Below are 13,177 nucleotides of genomic sequence, written 5' to 3' on the forward strand. Positions count from 1 at the left end.
AGAGAGAGAGAGAGAGAGAGAGAGAGAGAGAGAGAGAGAGAGAGAGAGAGAGAGAGAGAGAGAGAGAGAGAGAGAGAGAGAGAGAGAGAGCTCTCTCACACTGCCATCGCTCTCACCTCCGCTCGCAGACACGTATCCGCACGACATGCCCGTCATCACCTTCACCTGCACGAGACTCGCTGCTCCGGCGATCGCCCACGCACAGCGCCACCTGGAGGCGCTGGCAAACGAGCGGCGGGGGAAGCCGACGATGAGGGAGGTCATCGCCGCGGCCGTCGCCACGCCGACGAACGCCGCCGACGAGACAGATCGCGCCGCGACGTCTCCTGCATCCCGCCGCCGCCGCAAGGAGAAGAAACCGAAGAGGAAGAAGAAGGAGAAGGGGAAGGGGAGAGAGGAGGAGGAGGAGACCTCCGCTGAGGGAGAGAAGAAGCCTCGGATGAAGACGGCGGCGGACTGCGTGTCGCGGGTGCGCTGGGACGCGCGTCTAGCCGAGGCGTGCTTCGTCGTCGGCTACGTCGATCGCTTCGTCGGGGTCGTCGAGCGGCCGTTCTCTCACTTCTGCTGGGGAGAGGACCTCGCGTCCGTCGACGACGTGGAGGAGCTGGCCGTTCCGCAGCATCGCATACAGTACTTCAAGTACCGAGGACTGAAGGTAACCTAGCTAGCTGTGCAGAGTGCAGGCTACGAAATTAACGCGAGTCCGAAGTCAAATTCTCCCTGACTTACTGTCGGACTCCCTGATTTTATATATGCAGGAGTCCGTGTGACTCCCTGAAAATTCTGCTGTACTAACTAGTTCATTCTAGAGCATGGCCTCGCAGAATTACCCTAGTTTTTCAGCAAATGTCCAAAGAAAATTTGGTAGACGTGCAACCGCATGAATCTTTAAAATAAGCACATGCTTTATTGTTAATATCTGTAGTTTTGAACTTCAGACTGCGGATTCCCTCATTTTGCTGCGGTCTCCCTCTTTTTGAGGGCAGGGAGTCAAACGGACTCCCTTGTTCACAAGTTAATTTCTACCTCTAAGAGTGTGGAGGCCCCCCCTCCACCCCACCGCTTCTAGTCTCTAGTCACTGGTTCGATCTCGCGTCTAGATGTTCTACCCATGTAAGCCTGTAGTACTAAAGATGACCGGTCTCTGACTAGCAGTGATGTACTGCTAGTGATGACCAACTAGCAGTGATGTACTGCTAGTACAAGAACGGTAGGTGTCAGCACTATCTAATAGTTCTGACACCTAACCAATGTATGATTGGGTTGAGTATAAATACCAAACTCTACTCTACTCATCCACGTCCGCTCTCTATGAACACTCTACTCTACTCATCCACGTCCGCTCTCTATGAACACTCTGTGGGACTAATTGCTAATGTGATATTTAGACTAGTTACAATAACAATAACAATGATAATCTCGTTTGCGTCTTTAATGTTAATCTCGTTTCGACGACGACGTTTCGACGACGACGTTTCGACGATGTGTCAGGTCTGGGACAAGAGCGAACGTCTCGACCTCATGTTTGGATCGACCGGCGACACCCGCGACCTTCACGACGCCATTGCTGCTTACGACGCCCTGCATCCCGACGACGAAGAGGGCGCCACTGACTCCGACGACTCCGACGACGAAGACTTCGGCGATGGCGGCGGAAACGCAAAGTTCACTCTCTCACAGGCGACGGCCGACGTTCGGTACGATCTCTCCGACCGTCCGAACTACTTCGTCGCCGTCCACGTCACCAACCCAGAGGTCATCGCCAAGGTCACGGCGATCCAGGCCGACGTGCGGGCGTACGACCCGCGCCTCGCCGAGGGATTCCTCCACACGGGGGCGCTGCACGTCACCCTCGCGATGCTGAGGCTCGACGGCCCCGACGACGTCCGCGCCTGCCAGGTGGCGCTGCGTGCGGCGCCGCGGCGACTGCGGCGGTTTCTCGCCGCGGGTCCGCTCGCGCTCGAGTTTCCCGCGCTGGCGACCTTCAACCAGCGCGTGCTGTACGCGGCGACGCGGCGGGACGAGCGCTTCCTCGCGTTCGTTCAGGAACTGCAGGATCACCTGCTGAACAACGGTGTTCGCGTACACCACTCGCTCGACTACGTTCCACACCTCACCGTGATGAAGATGTCTCGTCCGCTCGCGCGCAGGCTGGGCACGTACTACGTGGACCAGCGCGCGTACGAGTCACGGGCGGGGGACAGCGTCGGCGGGCAGACGTGCGATCGCATGTACCTGTGCGAGATCAGCGAGATGAGGAACGCCGACGGATTCTACCGACACGTGACGAGCGTCGGACTCTTGCCGGGCGACGTCGACAATGACAACGACGGCGGCGATGATGGCACGATCGGCTAGGCCAGAGCTTGGCGATGTATGATGATGGCTCTTTTGATCCCCCAACTAAGTCGGCGCGGCACTGGCCGGCGATTGATGATCGCATGGCTAGGAACTGCTGGCAGGCAACGGCTGCGCATTGATGACGATTGGCGCCTAGGCTCCGGCGGCTAACGGCGGCGATGATGACGATGGCACGGCCCGCAGCAACTGGGACGGCGATGATGACGATGGCACCGGCCTGGCTCTTGATGATTGACGATGGCACCAGGCGCGTTATTGGCAACGGCAATGATTGATGACGATCGGCACCGGGCGGCTTGGCAACGGCGGCGATGATGACTGATGGGCACCGGCGGCGATGATGACGATTTGGCCACCGCGGCGCATATTTCGGCTTAACGGCAGGCCGATGATGATGATGGCACCGGCGGCGGCGACGATGGCACCGGCGGCGGCAACGGCGGCGATGATGACGATGGCACCGGCGGCGGCAACGGCGGCGATGATGACGATAGAGGCGACGGCAATGGCAGTGACGATGACGATGACGAGTTTTCGGGAGAACTCTAAACAAATCATGCTTTTATACGTAGTAAAAGTTTTTAGTGGTAGCAGACCAATGGATCTCCTGCCTCCAAATTATTTCACTAATGAATTGCAGCGGTAATGAACGAATGCGGTAAATTGAAATCAGCGCATATATTCTGGCGGGATATGTATGTAATGTTTATATAATATATTTATTTATGTAATATATGGTGACATATTGTGGTAATAAATATTCTGCTCTAATCGGCAGCCTTCGTTTACATATATATTTGATGTACTTAATTATACGTCGTGTGTGTGTGTGTGTGCGTGCGTGCGTGCGTGTGAGAGAGAGAGCGCGCGCGTGTGTGTGCGTGCGTTTATGTGTGTGTGCGTGCGTGCGTGCGTGCGTGCGTGCGTGCGTGCGTGCGTGCGTGCGTGCGTGCGTGCGTGCGTCTATGTGTGTATGTTATATATAACAACAGTATTTCTAGTTCAGGCTTGAGCCTGGGGACGGATTGTTCAAGCACACCGGGGTTGACAACGTGGGGCGGGCAACGACCCTATATAACGACGCCGTGATATATATTGTCATCGCTAGACGTCGCCGTCAGCAGACGATGCGACTCTACCCGCAGGTACACCGGTCTCATGTAGTCTGGTTCTGGTCTTGTCACATCTAGTCTGGTTATGGTCTTGTCACATCTAGTCTGGTTCTGGTCAATAGAGCCGACGTCGTTATAGTCAAGCGCTGTCACTGGTGTTGAACGACCGGCTTGACTGCTAGAGAGAGGACGTGAGACGTTTGCTGTCGTAGTCCCACGATGAGCGAGAAGAGCAAGGATCAACTGTGTAGAGAAAGTGTAAGACATTGTTACGTTCAAGTAATTATTACTGATTTTTGTACAATATATATTCATACACACACACACAAACACACACGCATGCACGCACGCACGTGCGTGCGTACGTGCGTGCGTGCGTGCGTGCGTGCGTGCGTGCGTGTGTGTGTGTGTGCGTGTGCGTGCGCGTGGTACGTGTGTGCTGTGTGTGTTGAGTTCAAAGGCACGTGCTATATAAGGACATTGGCAATATTATTACAGGAAGATAACGAAGATTTTAATATTAGTATACAACATATAATGTATAGCCTATGTCGCCACTATCATAGATATATTAAGTATATATACTCTAATATACAATAAATAATTATTGCTGCACGTGTCTTCTTTTATATTTCGGCTATAGCTGTAGTGTAGGCCTATGCGTCCTAATGAGTTTACGAATGATTTACTGAATATTTACGAATTACTTGATTTATTACGATATATATAATTTATTACAATATATTTTCAGCTAGATTTATGCCGAACAAGAACTATTGTATGAATGTTAAAATGACTATTGCGAGATTTTTGCTCAGAAAAACTAAATATAGCTGAATATAGTCTCACCTGACAGCGAAAATATCACTGATTACACCAACATTAAAAATACTAATATTTTATGCAGTTATAGCATAGAAAATTGGATATGAACACGTCGTAACAGCAATGCATTTTATCGTGTCGCGATAATGCCTAATGGCAGAATTGGTCGTTAGTATATTGAGATCACTCTACTTTATAGATTAGTTCCATATCTCACCAGTTGTGTCGCCACCTCCTGGTCCACATTGCGGGCGTCATAGAGTCATACATAGCAGAGAATATACTATCTATTTTTGTAGTTGGGGTCAATTAAATTTCACAATGTTATCATTAGATCGTGATATATTTTTTTACAAATATCAATATAGGAATAGAATTATATATATATATATAGTTGGGTTGCCACATATTGGTGCGGTGTGTGGGGTGTGGAGTAGGGTATAGTGTGTTGGGGCGTGTGGGGTAAGGTGTGGTATGTGAGGTGGGGGTTGTGTGTGTGTGTGTGTGTGTGTGTGTGTGTGTGTGTGTGTGTGTGTGTGTGTGTGTGTGCGCGCAGCAGCGAGCCAGCGGTGTAGAGTGAGGGAGAGGGTACTGGTCGCGTCTGATATGCTGGTGGCTTCTCAAATACACTCACCAGGCGAGTAAACACGGACTTTGCTTCGTCATGGCGTCTCGACCGATGATGAGGCGGAGTAAACACGGACTTTGCTTCGATGTGAAGATAAAAACTCGTCTGTTGTTCAATATACGGCAAGGACGCGCATATAGATGCAATAGATCAACGGGCGATCAGCGTGCGCACTGACGCCATGCATTGTTTCTGCGTCGGCAGAATGCTAAATGCTATCAGGCTGCGTTCGAAATGCCCGTCGCCGATTCGCCCGTCTGCGTCGTCATCGGCTTGGTCGTCTGGTCGGCGTTGCTATGGAGCGAGCGCGTCACTTCAGGCGTCGGCTTCTTCCTGCTGAGACCGTCGTTCAATTTCTCGCCGCCAGGTGACAAGTCGCGCAGCTGCGTGCATCCGGACTTGATGCGCGACAGCGGCGTGTTGGACGCCCTCTACCGGCCGTTGCCACCGCTACAGTGCCGCGCGCACGAGTGGGTGTACACGCACCAAGGAGGGCTCCACTACAACAAGACGGCGCTGCGAGCGTTGAACGTGACACCGGACAGCGTCACGTGCACGTACGCGGCGATCGAACGCGTCAGCGACTTCAAATCTAAACTCGCAGACGAGAAACCGCTGCTATACAGCGGTATGCTCGTGCCTCACGACTTTTTTCGGGTAACGTGTCGAGGAACGACTGAGGGACAATCCCGCTTCAACATATTCACATCCCAGCCAAGTTACGTCAACTACCACGCGCATGTCGCCTACGACGAAGTCGCCGTCGCCAAACTAGCGCCCTCTAGCGGAAACGGCGGACTTCAACTTGACGTCATCATGATCGGCATGGACTCCGTGTCGCAGGTTGCCTGGCAACGGATGCTGCCGCGCACGTACGCGTACATGACGTCAGTACTCGGCAGTGTGTTGTTGAAGTCGTACAATATCGTGGGAGACGGCACACCGCAGGCACTCACGCCCATGTTGACGGGCAGGAACGAGTTAGAACTGCCGACGGTACTGAAGCGAGTCCGTACGTCGGACACCGTGGACGTCTACCCTATGATATGGAAGCAGTTTAAGGCGGCCGGCTACCTGACGATGATGGGTGAGGATCACCCGGGAATCGGGACATACCAGCTTCGAATGCGCGGATTCGAACACCAGCCGACCGATCACTACATGCGCACTTTCTACCTGAAGCTCGAGAATGCGCTCGCCAGGGAGCGCGAGCTCTGTCTCGGTGCGCGGCCTCGACACCAGGTGGCGCTCGCCTACCTGCGCGACTTCGTGTTCGCGTACCCGAATCTGCGGAAGTTTGCGTTTCTGTTCTACAATGAATTGTCGCACGACGACCCCAGCCGACTGCAGTACGCCGACGGCGACATCTTGCGGCTGCTGCGCGAACTACACGACGGAGGTGCGCTGAATAGAACGGCGTTGCTGTTGTTCAGTGATCACGGAACGAGGTTCAGTAAGTTCCGTGCTACGTCACAGGGATTGCTAGAGGAACGAATGCCCTTCGTGTCGGTCACGCTACCGCCCTGGTTCCCGCGTCGGCATCCGGACAAGTGGCGCCATCTACAGGAGAACAGCAACGTGCTGACGACGCCATACGACATTCACGAACTGCTCGTCGACGTTGTGGCGTCCCGCGAGAGGGCGCCAGCGGCGATGGGTCTACTGCCGCGCGGGATCAGCCCCCTGGCGGCTATAACGCGCGATAGATCTTGCGAGGATGCTGGTGTGGACATGCACTGGTGCGCATGTCTGGCGTGGGAACCCGTGCCCGTCGCAGACCCCAAAATACAGGTGCACGTCGATAAGTTCATGAATATTTTAAACTATGTTAACTAATTTGTTCATAATTGGAACTATCTTTTAGATTCATTCAGGATCGGCATTAATTATGAAGTTTCCGTGATACAATCGATATCGATATAATTTCGATATAAAACCACTTATAATGTTCCATTCATATTTACAGGTACCAATTATAAGATTTATTATAATATAATAGGTCTATTCATATATTTAATATTTTTGTCTTCAATTATTGTCGACTATTATCCTATCCTCATTTATCGTTAGTTCATATTACTTCCAGACGGTTGCTAGCGGGTTGGTCGACTACATTAACACGTTAGTGGCCACCGAGGCTGACGCATGCGCAGAGCTGCGACTTTCGCACATCGTCAACGCCTCGAGTTTCAAACCCAACAGTCGTCTGCTTTCCTTCTCCAAGACCAAAGACGTCGATGGCTTGATTCCGGAATTCCACAACCGTCCGGACGTCGTCCGGATCGACTATCGCGTGACGGTCAGCACGGAGCCTGGATCCGGATTGTTCGAGGCGACCTTGACCCTCTTGAAAGGTCAGCTTGATCAGGTGGACGCCAGTCGCATCAGCAGAGTGAACAAATATGGCGACGCACCTCATTGCATTATGGACACGCGAGAAGATCTGCGGAAATACTGTTACTGTAAGGATTTATTGAAATGATGGGATGCGGGAAAAAAAGAAGACGATGGAGGGAGCGAATGAGATCCCGATAGACATATATCGATAGTTGGAGAGGAAACGAGCAAGAGCCAGAGAAATAGAGAGTGAAAGAGATAGAAGAAAATGGGTGGGAGAGGACGAGAGGGGAGAGAGAAAGGGAGATGGAGGAATAGAGAGAGGGGAAGGGAGCGAGGAAGAGAGAGAGTGAGAGAGAGAATAGAGAGAGAATGGGTGGGAGAGGACGGGCGGGAGAGAGAAAGGGAGATGGAGAATAGAGAGAGGGAAGGGACGAGGGAGAGAGTAGAGAGAATAGCACGAGAGGGGAAGGGAGCGAGGGAGAGAGTGAGAGAGAGAATAGAGAGAAAATGGGTGGGAGAGGACGAGAGGGAGAGAGAAAGGGAGATGGAGGAATAGAGAGAGGGGAAGGGAGCGAGGAAGAGAGAGAGAGTGAGAGAGAGAATAGAGAGAAAATGGGTGGGAGAGACGGCGGGAGAGAGAAAGGGAGATGAGGAATAGAAGAGGGAAGGGAGAGAGGGAGAGAGTGAAGAAGAGAATGGGCGAGAGGAGGGGAGGGAGCGAGGGAGAGAGTGAGAGAGAATAGAGAGAGGGGAAGGGAGCGAGGGAGAGAGTGAGAGAGAATAGAGAGAAAATGGGTGGGAGAGGACGAGAGGGAGAGAGAGAGAGAGGGAGAAGGAGGAATAGAGAGAGGGGAAGGGAGCGAGGGAAAGCGAGAGTGAGAGCGAGAATAGAGCATATATGGGTGGGAGAAGGCGAGAGAGGGCTAGCGAGAGAGAGCGTGCGCAAAGGAGAGAGAGATAGAGATAGAGAGAGGTGGTGAGAGGGAGAAGAAAGAAAGAAAGAGGAGAGAGAGAGGGGAGGGTGAGAGAGATCGCGCAGGCAAGAGAGAGGGAGAGAGAGAGAGAGAGGGGGAGGGAGAGAGGTCGCGCAAGCAAGAGAGAGGGAGAGAGAGAGAGAGAGAGAGAGAGAGAGGAAGCAAGAGAGAGAGGGAGGAAGGGAGAGAGGTCGCGCAAGCAAGAGAGAGAGAGAGGGGAGATGAAGGGAGAGACGTCGCGCAAGCAAGAGAGGGAGAGAGAGGGGGGAGAGGAAGGGAGAGAGAGAGAGAGAGAGAGAGAGAGAGAGAGAGAGAGAGAGAGAGAGAGAGAGAGACGGCAGAGCCTAGCGGGCGAACATAGTAGTACTAATACAGGCTGCAGAATGTGATAATTGGCCGTGCACAATTTGTGATACATGGCCTACACTCACAGGTTCATGGCAAATTCTTACCAGTTTGAATTGTACATACAGATTGATTTTAATCGAGGTTTCAACTGTGGTTCATGTAATTTGTTCACAGTAACTATAGATTATTGCGCAGTATTGAACTCTAATAAAGAATTAAAAGTTCACCACCGTTTTTGATACGATGATGACGTAACGTGTGATGCTCTTTATAAAAAGTCCAAGCCGATTGTTATGTTGTGCGAAAAATATAATTAAAGATATATGATGGAATATAATACGTGTCAATACAATGATATAAACGTGAAAACTATTTGATTTTTAACGGTATTATTTCTCTAAAGCGCGTGTGTGCGCGCGTATGCGTGCGCGCGCGAGTGTTTTTGTGTTCACTGGTTTGAAGGGCGTATGCGTGCATGTATGCCTGTGCTTGCGTGCGTGCATACGTGCCTGTGTGTACATGCGTGCATGCGTGTGATGGGCGCGCAAGCGTGCGCGTGAATGCATATAGGCGTGCGTCTGCGTAGGTTGAGGGAGGGAGTTGAGTTGCTGAATGAACTGCACTCGTGTTTGCGCGAATATACACTTATATTTATTGTGTTACCATCCCTGCTTGCTTAATCTCATTATTCAGGACTAGCTAACAAGGGTAGAGGGCAAGGATGGAGTCCATGCAGAAAAATGTAAATACAACACATGGTCAATGGCAGTCGCCTCCTTAGTCTCCCCTGCAGATTGGGTTAACTACGCTCCTGGTATTACAATAATAGTTTGCGGGTAGTGTGATAGGACAATTCTCTGCCGTGCGTTATTAGTGCGTAGATTGTGTATTGATAATGTATTTAGGTCCCAACCAAATAACTAACATTATTTTTACCGCCTCACCGCATCCCAATAAGATATCTCATTTTTCAGCCTTAATTGTATCTTGCATATTAGCTCTAGTACTATAGCCCGCGTTCATTAACTGCTGCAGGCTGCGGCAGTTAATGAACGCGGGCTATAGTACTAGAGCTACTTGCATATATAAAAAGCATATTTGCATATTGTCAAGATGAACTTGTTTATTAAGCACGGCCCCATTGTAGCGCGTGTGACGTATCGGAGCTGAAATCGTAGATAGCTATGGAATCACATGCCGATGTAAAACAGATATTAATGTGTTAGCTTGCCACTTTACCGATTTCGTATAATATTATAACCATAGAAATAGATAGATAGATAGATAGATAGTTATCTATCTATTTCTATGATTATAACGAAAACTTGACGCATGCCTGGCCTTATGTGCATTGCTGCAAAGTGGCTCCACCGTGCGGCTAACATATTCATTAAAGAATGCGATATGGGAATAAACGATTCATGTGCTTTGATAATCGTATTCTATCTACATCTATATCTATAATATGGTTACGTCGATCTGTCACTCTTGACAATTGCTCAACGGTTTCCGGGGGGGGGGCGCAAGAAAAAGACAAATTAACAAATAAGAATTACATGACCAAGAATAAATAAAGTAAGGTAAACATGCATGCACTTGTACATGCAAATACATATCTTACACTCGTGACACTGTACGCTCTACACAGAGCATATGCAAATATCTTCACGCTCTACACACATTTTTTGTCGCATTAATTAGTACCACAGCCTATATGTATGTATTTCTATCATTGTTTACTATTCTGCTTAGATGCAAACTCTGACCCAAAATGACGCCACGTATGCGTCGTTTCATCTCCTTGGTTTCAAGTAATTCCACCCAGGTGGCGGGAGCGTCGGTTGCGAAGCGAGATTAGAGCGCCTGATATCGGAGGTTTTGAATGATGTCTTGCTATTCCAGCAGAGTTTCGAAGCCTCCAAAATCGGTAAAATTTATGTTTATTTGATGCAAAGAGGTTTATTCATAGAGTGATTTGTCTATATTTTATCAACTTATTATTTGGCGTATTTCGTTGCACAGATGCTTGAGAAGAAGATCCCTGAAAACCCGCGATTCAAAAATGTGAAGTCTAAAGTTGACACAGGTAAGCCGAACCGAATCAGTCACCGAATGTAGTTTTTTTCTGCTTTTTATGCGCTTTTTATTGCACGATCGTCATATGCATAATACTTTGAATGAAGACAGGTTAGGATACCCTACAGGTGGATGAGTGAACTCTGTTCCAGACTGTGCCAAGGCGTTGATTTGGTTCAAAGTAGGAGTATTGGGTACACTAACCCGACCAGGCTGTGTGACTAACGTCAATATACAGGGGTATTCTAACCCTAGCAATACCGTTTCTTGGGGCTAATAAAGTACATGATGTAATGATGTATTGGTAAGTATTGACTGATAATTGAGCAATCCATTGACTCAGCAGTCCTTAATATTACTGAGCCTACAAGTACAATGATTTATCTTACGTTGCATTTGCATCGTAATATTGTCTAAGCATAAAAGTGCATATTAATCCAAATGAAGCTGCAAATTACGTTTTGGCTAACTATAGGATTGTATAATAACATATATAAAATACGTATTCCCCTTCATCATCATGCTGCTAATTTGCTACTTAATTCAGTTGCCTCGCGTAGGTCATATGGTTGTTGTATAAGTTATTGTGAACATTTTGTGCTTGTAACCATAGCGACAGCTCAACAAGCTAGTTTTGATCAAATCAATACAACTTCTGTTGCCGCATACAGTTACGGAAAGTATTGTTACGGAACGCCGTCTGCGTTTACTGCCTCTTTTTTCAGCTCGTGTGTGTAGCTGCGCACATTAGGGCAATCAGCTGTGTAAATTCATTCATCGATTGTTCGAACTTGCTGATATTTCTCTGCTACTTGCGGTCAATGTTCATACAAGTGCTTGAGTCACCGTCGGCTACTGTTGTTGAGTCGGGCCTAAAGTGTTGCCCTTTCTGTTATTGAATATATTATATGTGTGCGTGTGTCTGTCTGTCTTAAAATATGAAAATATTTAAATGTAAAAATAGAATGAGGCATCAATATATTATTTTCGCAAGCTTTCGAGAACAGTCTGTTCGCCAGGCTTCATGAAACCAGAACCTCATTCTATATTTATATTTATTTATTTTCATCTATATTATCGTAAGTGTCTCCATGTTTTTACTGCTCTCCCCCCCCCTTCTCTCTCTCTCTCTGTCTCTAGCTCTATCTCTCTCTCCCCCTCTCTCTTTCTCTCTCTTTCTGTCTTCTCTCTTCTCTCTCTCTCTCTCTCTTATCTTCTCCATCATCTCTCGTCTCTCTCTATATATAATAATATTATATATATATATTATATATCTCTGCCTCGTTCATGATTTGAAAATCGCGTGGGATTTATTGCTGTCACAGAGTTCAAGTCTTGAGACGATACATGGCGACGATGGCCGAACTGAGACAGAGTGAGTCATATATCTTCACACACTGTCTACAGGCGGGTAAGAAATTAATCTTCTTGAGAATTAGAGCGTCACAACGGACTGCCCTGCCTTCAAAAGACTGGGAGTACCGCCACTACGCAGTCTGAAGTTCCAAAGACAAGTATTAACATAACGCATGTGCTTAATTATTATGAAGATTCATTGCCGGTTGCATCGTCTGCCAAATTTTCTTTGGACATCTTTGCTTGAAAATATGGTAATTTTGTATGGAAGCCACACCGTTCTCTGGAGCGAACTTATGTTAGTATGCAGAACGGCTGCCTGATAGGCAGCTTATGCGCCGTGCTAATGGCACGTTGCACTTGGCGGGCGGTGGTTAGGGGGACTCCCCAGGAAAATTTTTAAAATGTTGGCGATGAATTCTGAGAGCATCTGAGCAGTAATTTTGATGTCTTTGATTGAAGATTGGATTTCCCGAATTTTAAGCAGAAATGATCTTTTATGTGTTATTCCATTTGTGTTACTTTTTTGGGGTAAAAAGAAGGGGCCGTCCGGACCTGGACCCCCCCTCTGGATCCGCCCATGTACATGGATGTAATAGTAGAGTGAATTTATTCATCTACGTTTATTTGTTTATTTGAACTTACGTTGAACTTGGAGTACGTTTACATTTTAGATTCCAGGTATCGAAAGGACGAGATTTTTCAACGCATAAAGTTGACAACATTTGTACAACTGGTGAGCTGCTATTGTACTTAACTAGTTATATTAGTAGTATTGGTAAAGCTATTAGTATGAGCAGTGGTGGTGGCAGCGGGGGGCAGTTGTGGTAGTAGTGGTTGTGTCTGTGGTGGTGGTAGTAACATGTTTGTACTAGCATATATGTGTCAGAAATTAGAAGAAGAAAAATCCTCTAAGCTAACTATCCTTCACCTGTCAAAATCTAACCGACTAATGAATTTGTCTGTAACAAACCCTCGTGCCTCGACACTCTATGATACACCAGGGGACTTCTCCACTCATGTTTATTACCTCCGCCAGGGGCTTGGCGGGGGTTATGTTTTCACCGGCGTGTGTTTGAGTGTTGGTTTGTGTGTTTGTGGGTTTGTGAGTGGGTTAACATGCACGTTTCAGTTCTCTTCTGCTAGGTGCGCTGGCT

At 48.5% G+C, this 13,177-nt stretch overlaps 2 protein-coding genes and 1 long non-coding RNA gene across 3 annotated transcripts in view; all 3 read left to right on the plus strand.

Annotated features, from left to right (window-relative positions):
- Window positions 1-86: 86 nt before the first annotated feature.
- LOC106812829 (leukocyte receptor cluster member 9-like) lies at window positions 87-2,358 on the plus strand. Its single transcript, XM_014816811.1, has 2 exons — window positions 87-655; window positions 1,492-2,358. Exons 1-2 carry the CDS (start codon window positions 146-148, stop codon window positions 2,356-2,358), a joined length of 1,377 nt encoding a protein of 458 aa, XP_014672297.1. The 5' UTR covers window positions 87-145.
- Window positions 2,359-5,133: 2,775 nt separating this feature from the next.
- Window positions 5,134-7,554, plus strand: LOC106812834. The gene is made up of 2 exons (XM_014816816.1): window positions 5,134-6,717; window positions 7,013-7,554. Exons 1-2 carry the CDS (start codon window positions 5,161-5,163, stop codon window positions 7,406-7,408), a joined length of 1,953 nt encoding a protein of 650 aa, XP_014672302.1. The 5' UTR covers window positions 5,134-5,160; the 3' UTR covers window positions 7,409-7,554.
- Window positions 7,555-11,984: 4,430 nt separating this feature from the next.
- LOC106812831 overlaps window positions 11,985-13,177 on the plus strand; it is a 10,897-nt gene continuing 9,704 nt past the window's right edge. The window contains exons 1-2 of the long non-coding RNA XR_001394394.1: window positions 11,985-12,039; window positions 12,695-12,756. This is a non-coding gene — a long non-coding RNA (uncharacterized LOC106812831). The remainder of the gene's footprint in view (window positions 12,040-12,694; window positions 12,757-13,177) is intronic.

Source organism: Priapulus caudatus, unplaced genomic scaffold, assembly GCF_000485595.1.
Source record: "Priapulus caudatus unplaced genomic scaffold, Priapulus_caudatus-5.0.1 Scaffold691, whole genome shotgun sequence".
NCBI classification, from domain to species: domain Eukaryota; kingdom Metazoa; phylum Priapulida; class Priapulimorpha; order Priapulimorphida; family Priapulidae; genus Priapulus; species Priapulus caudatus.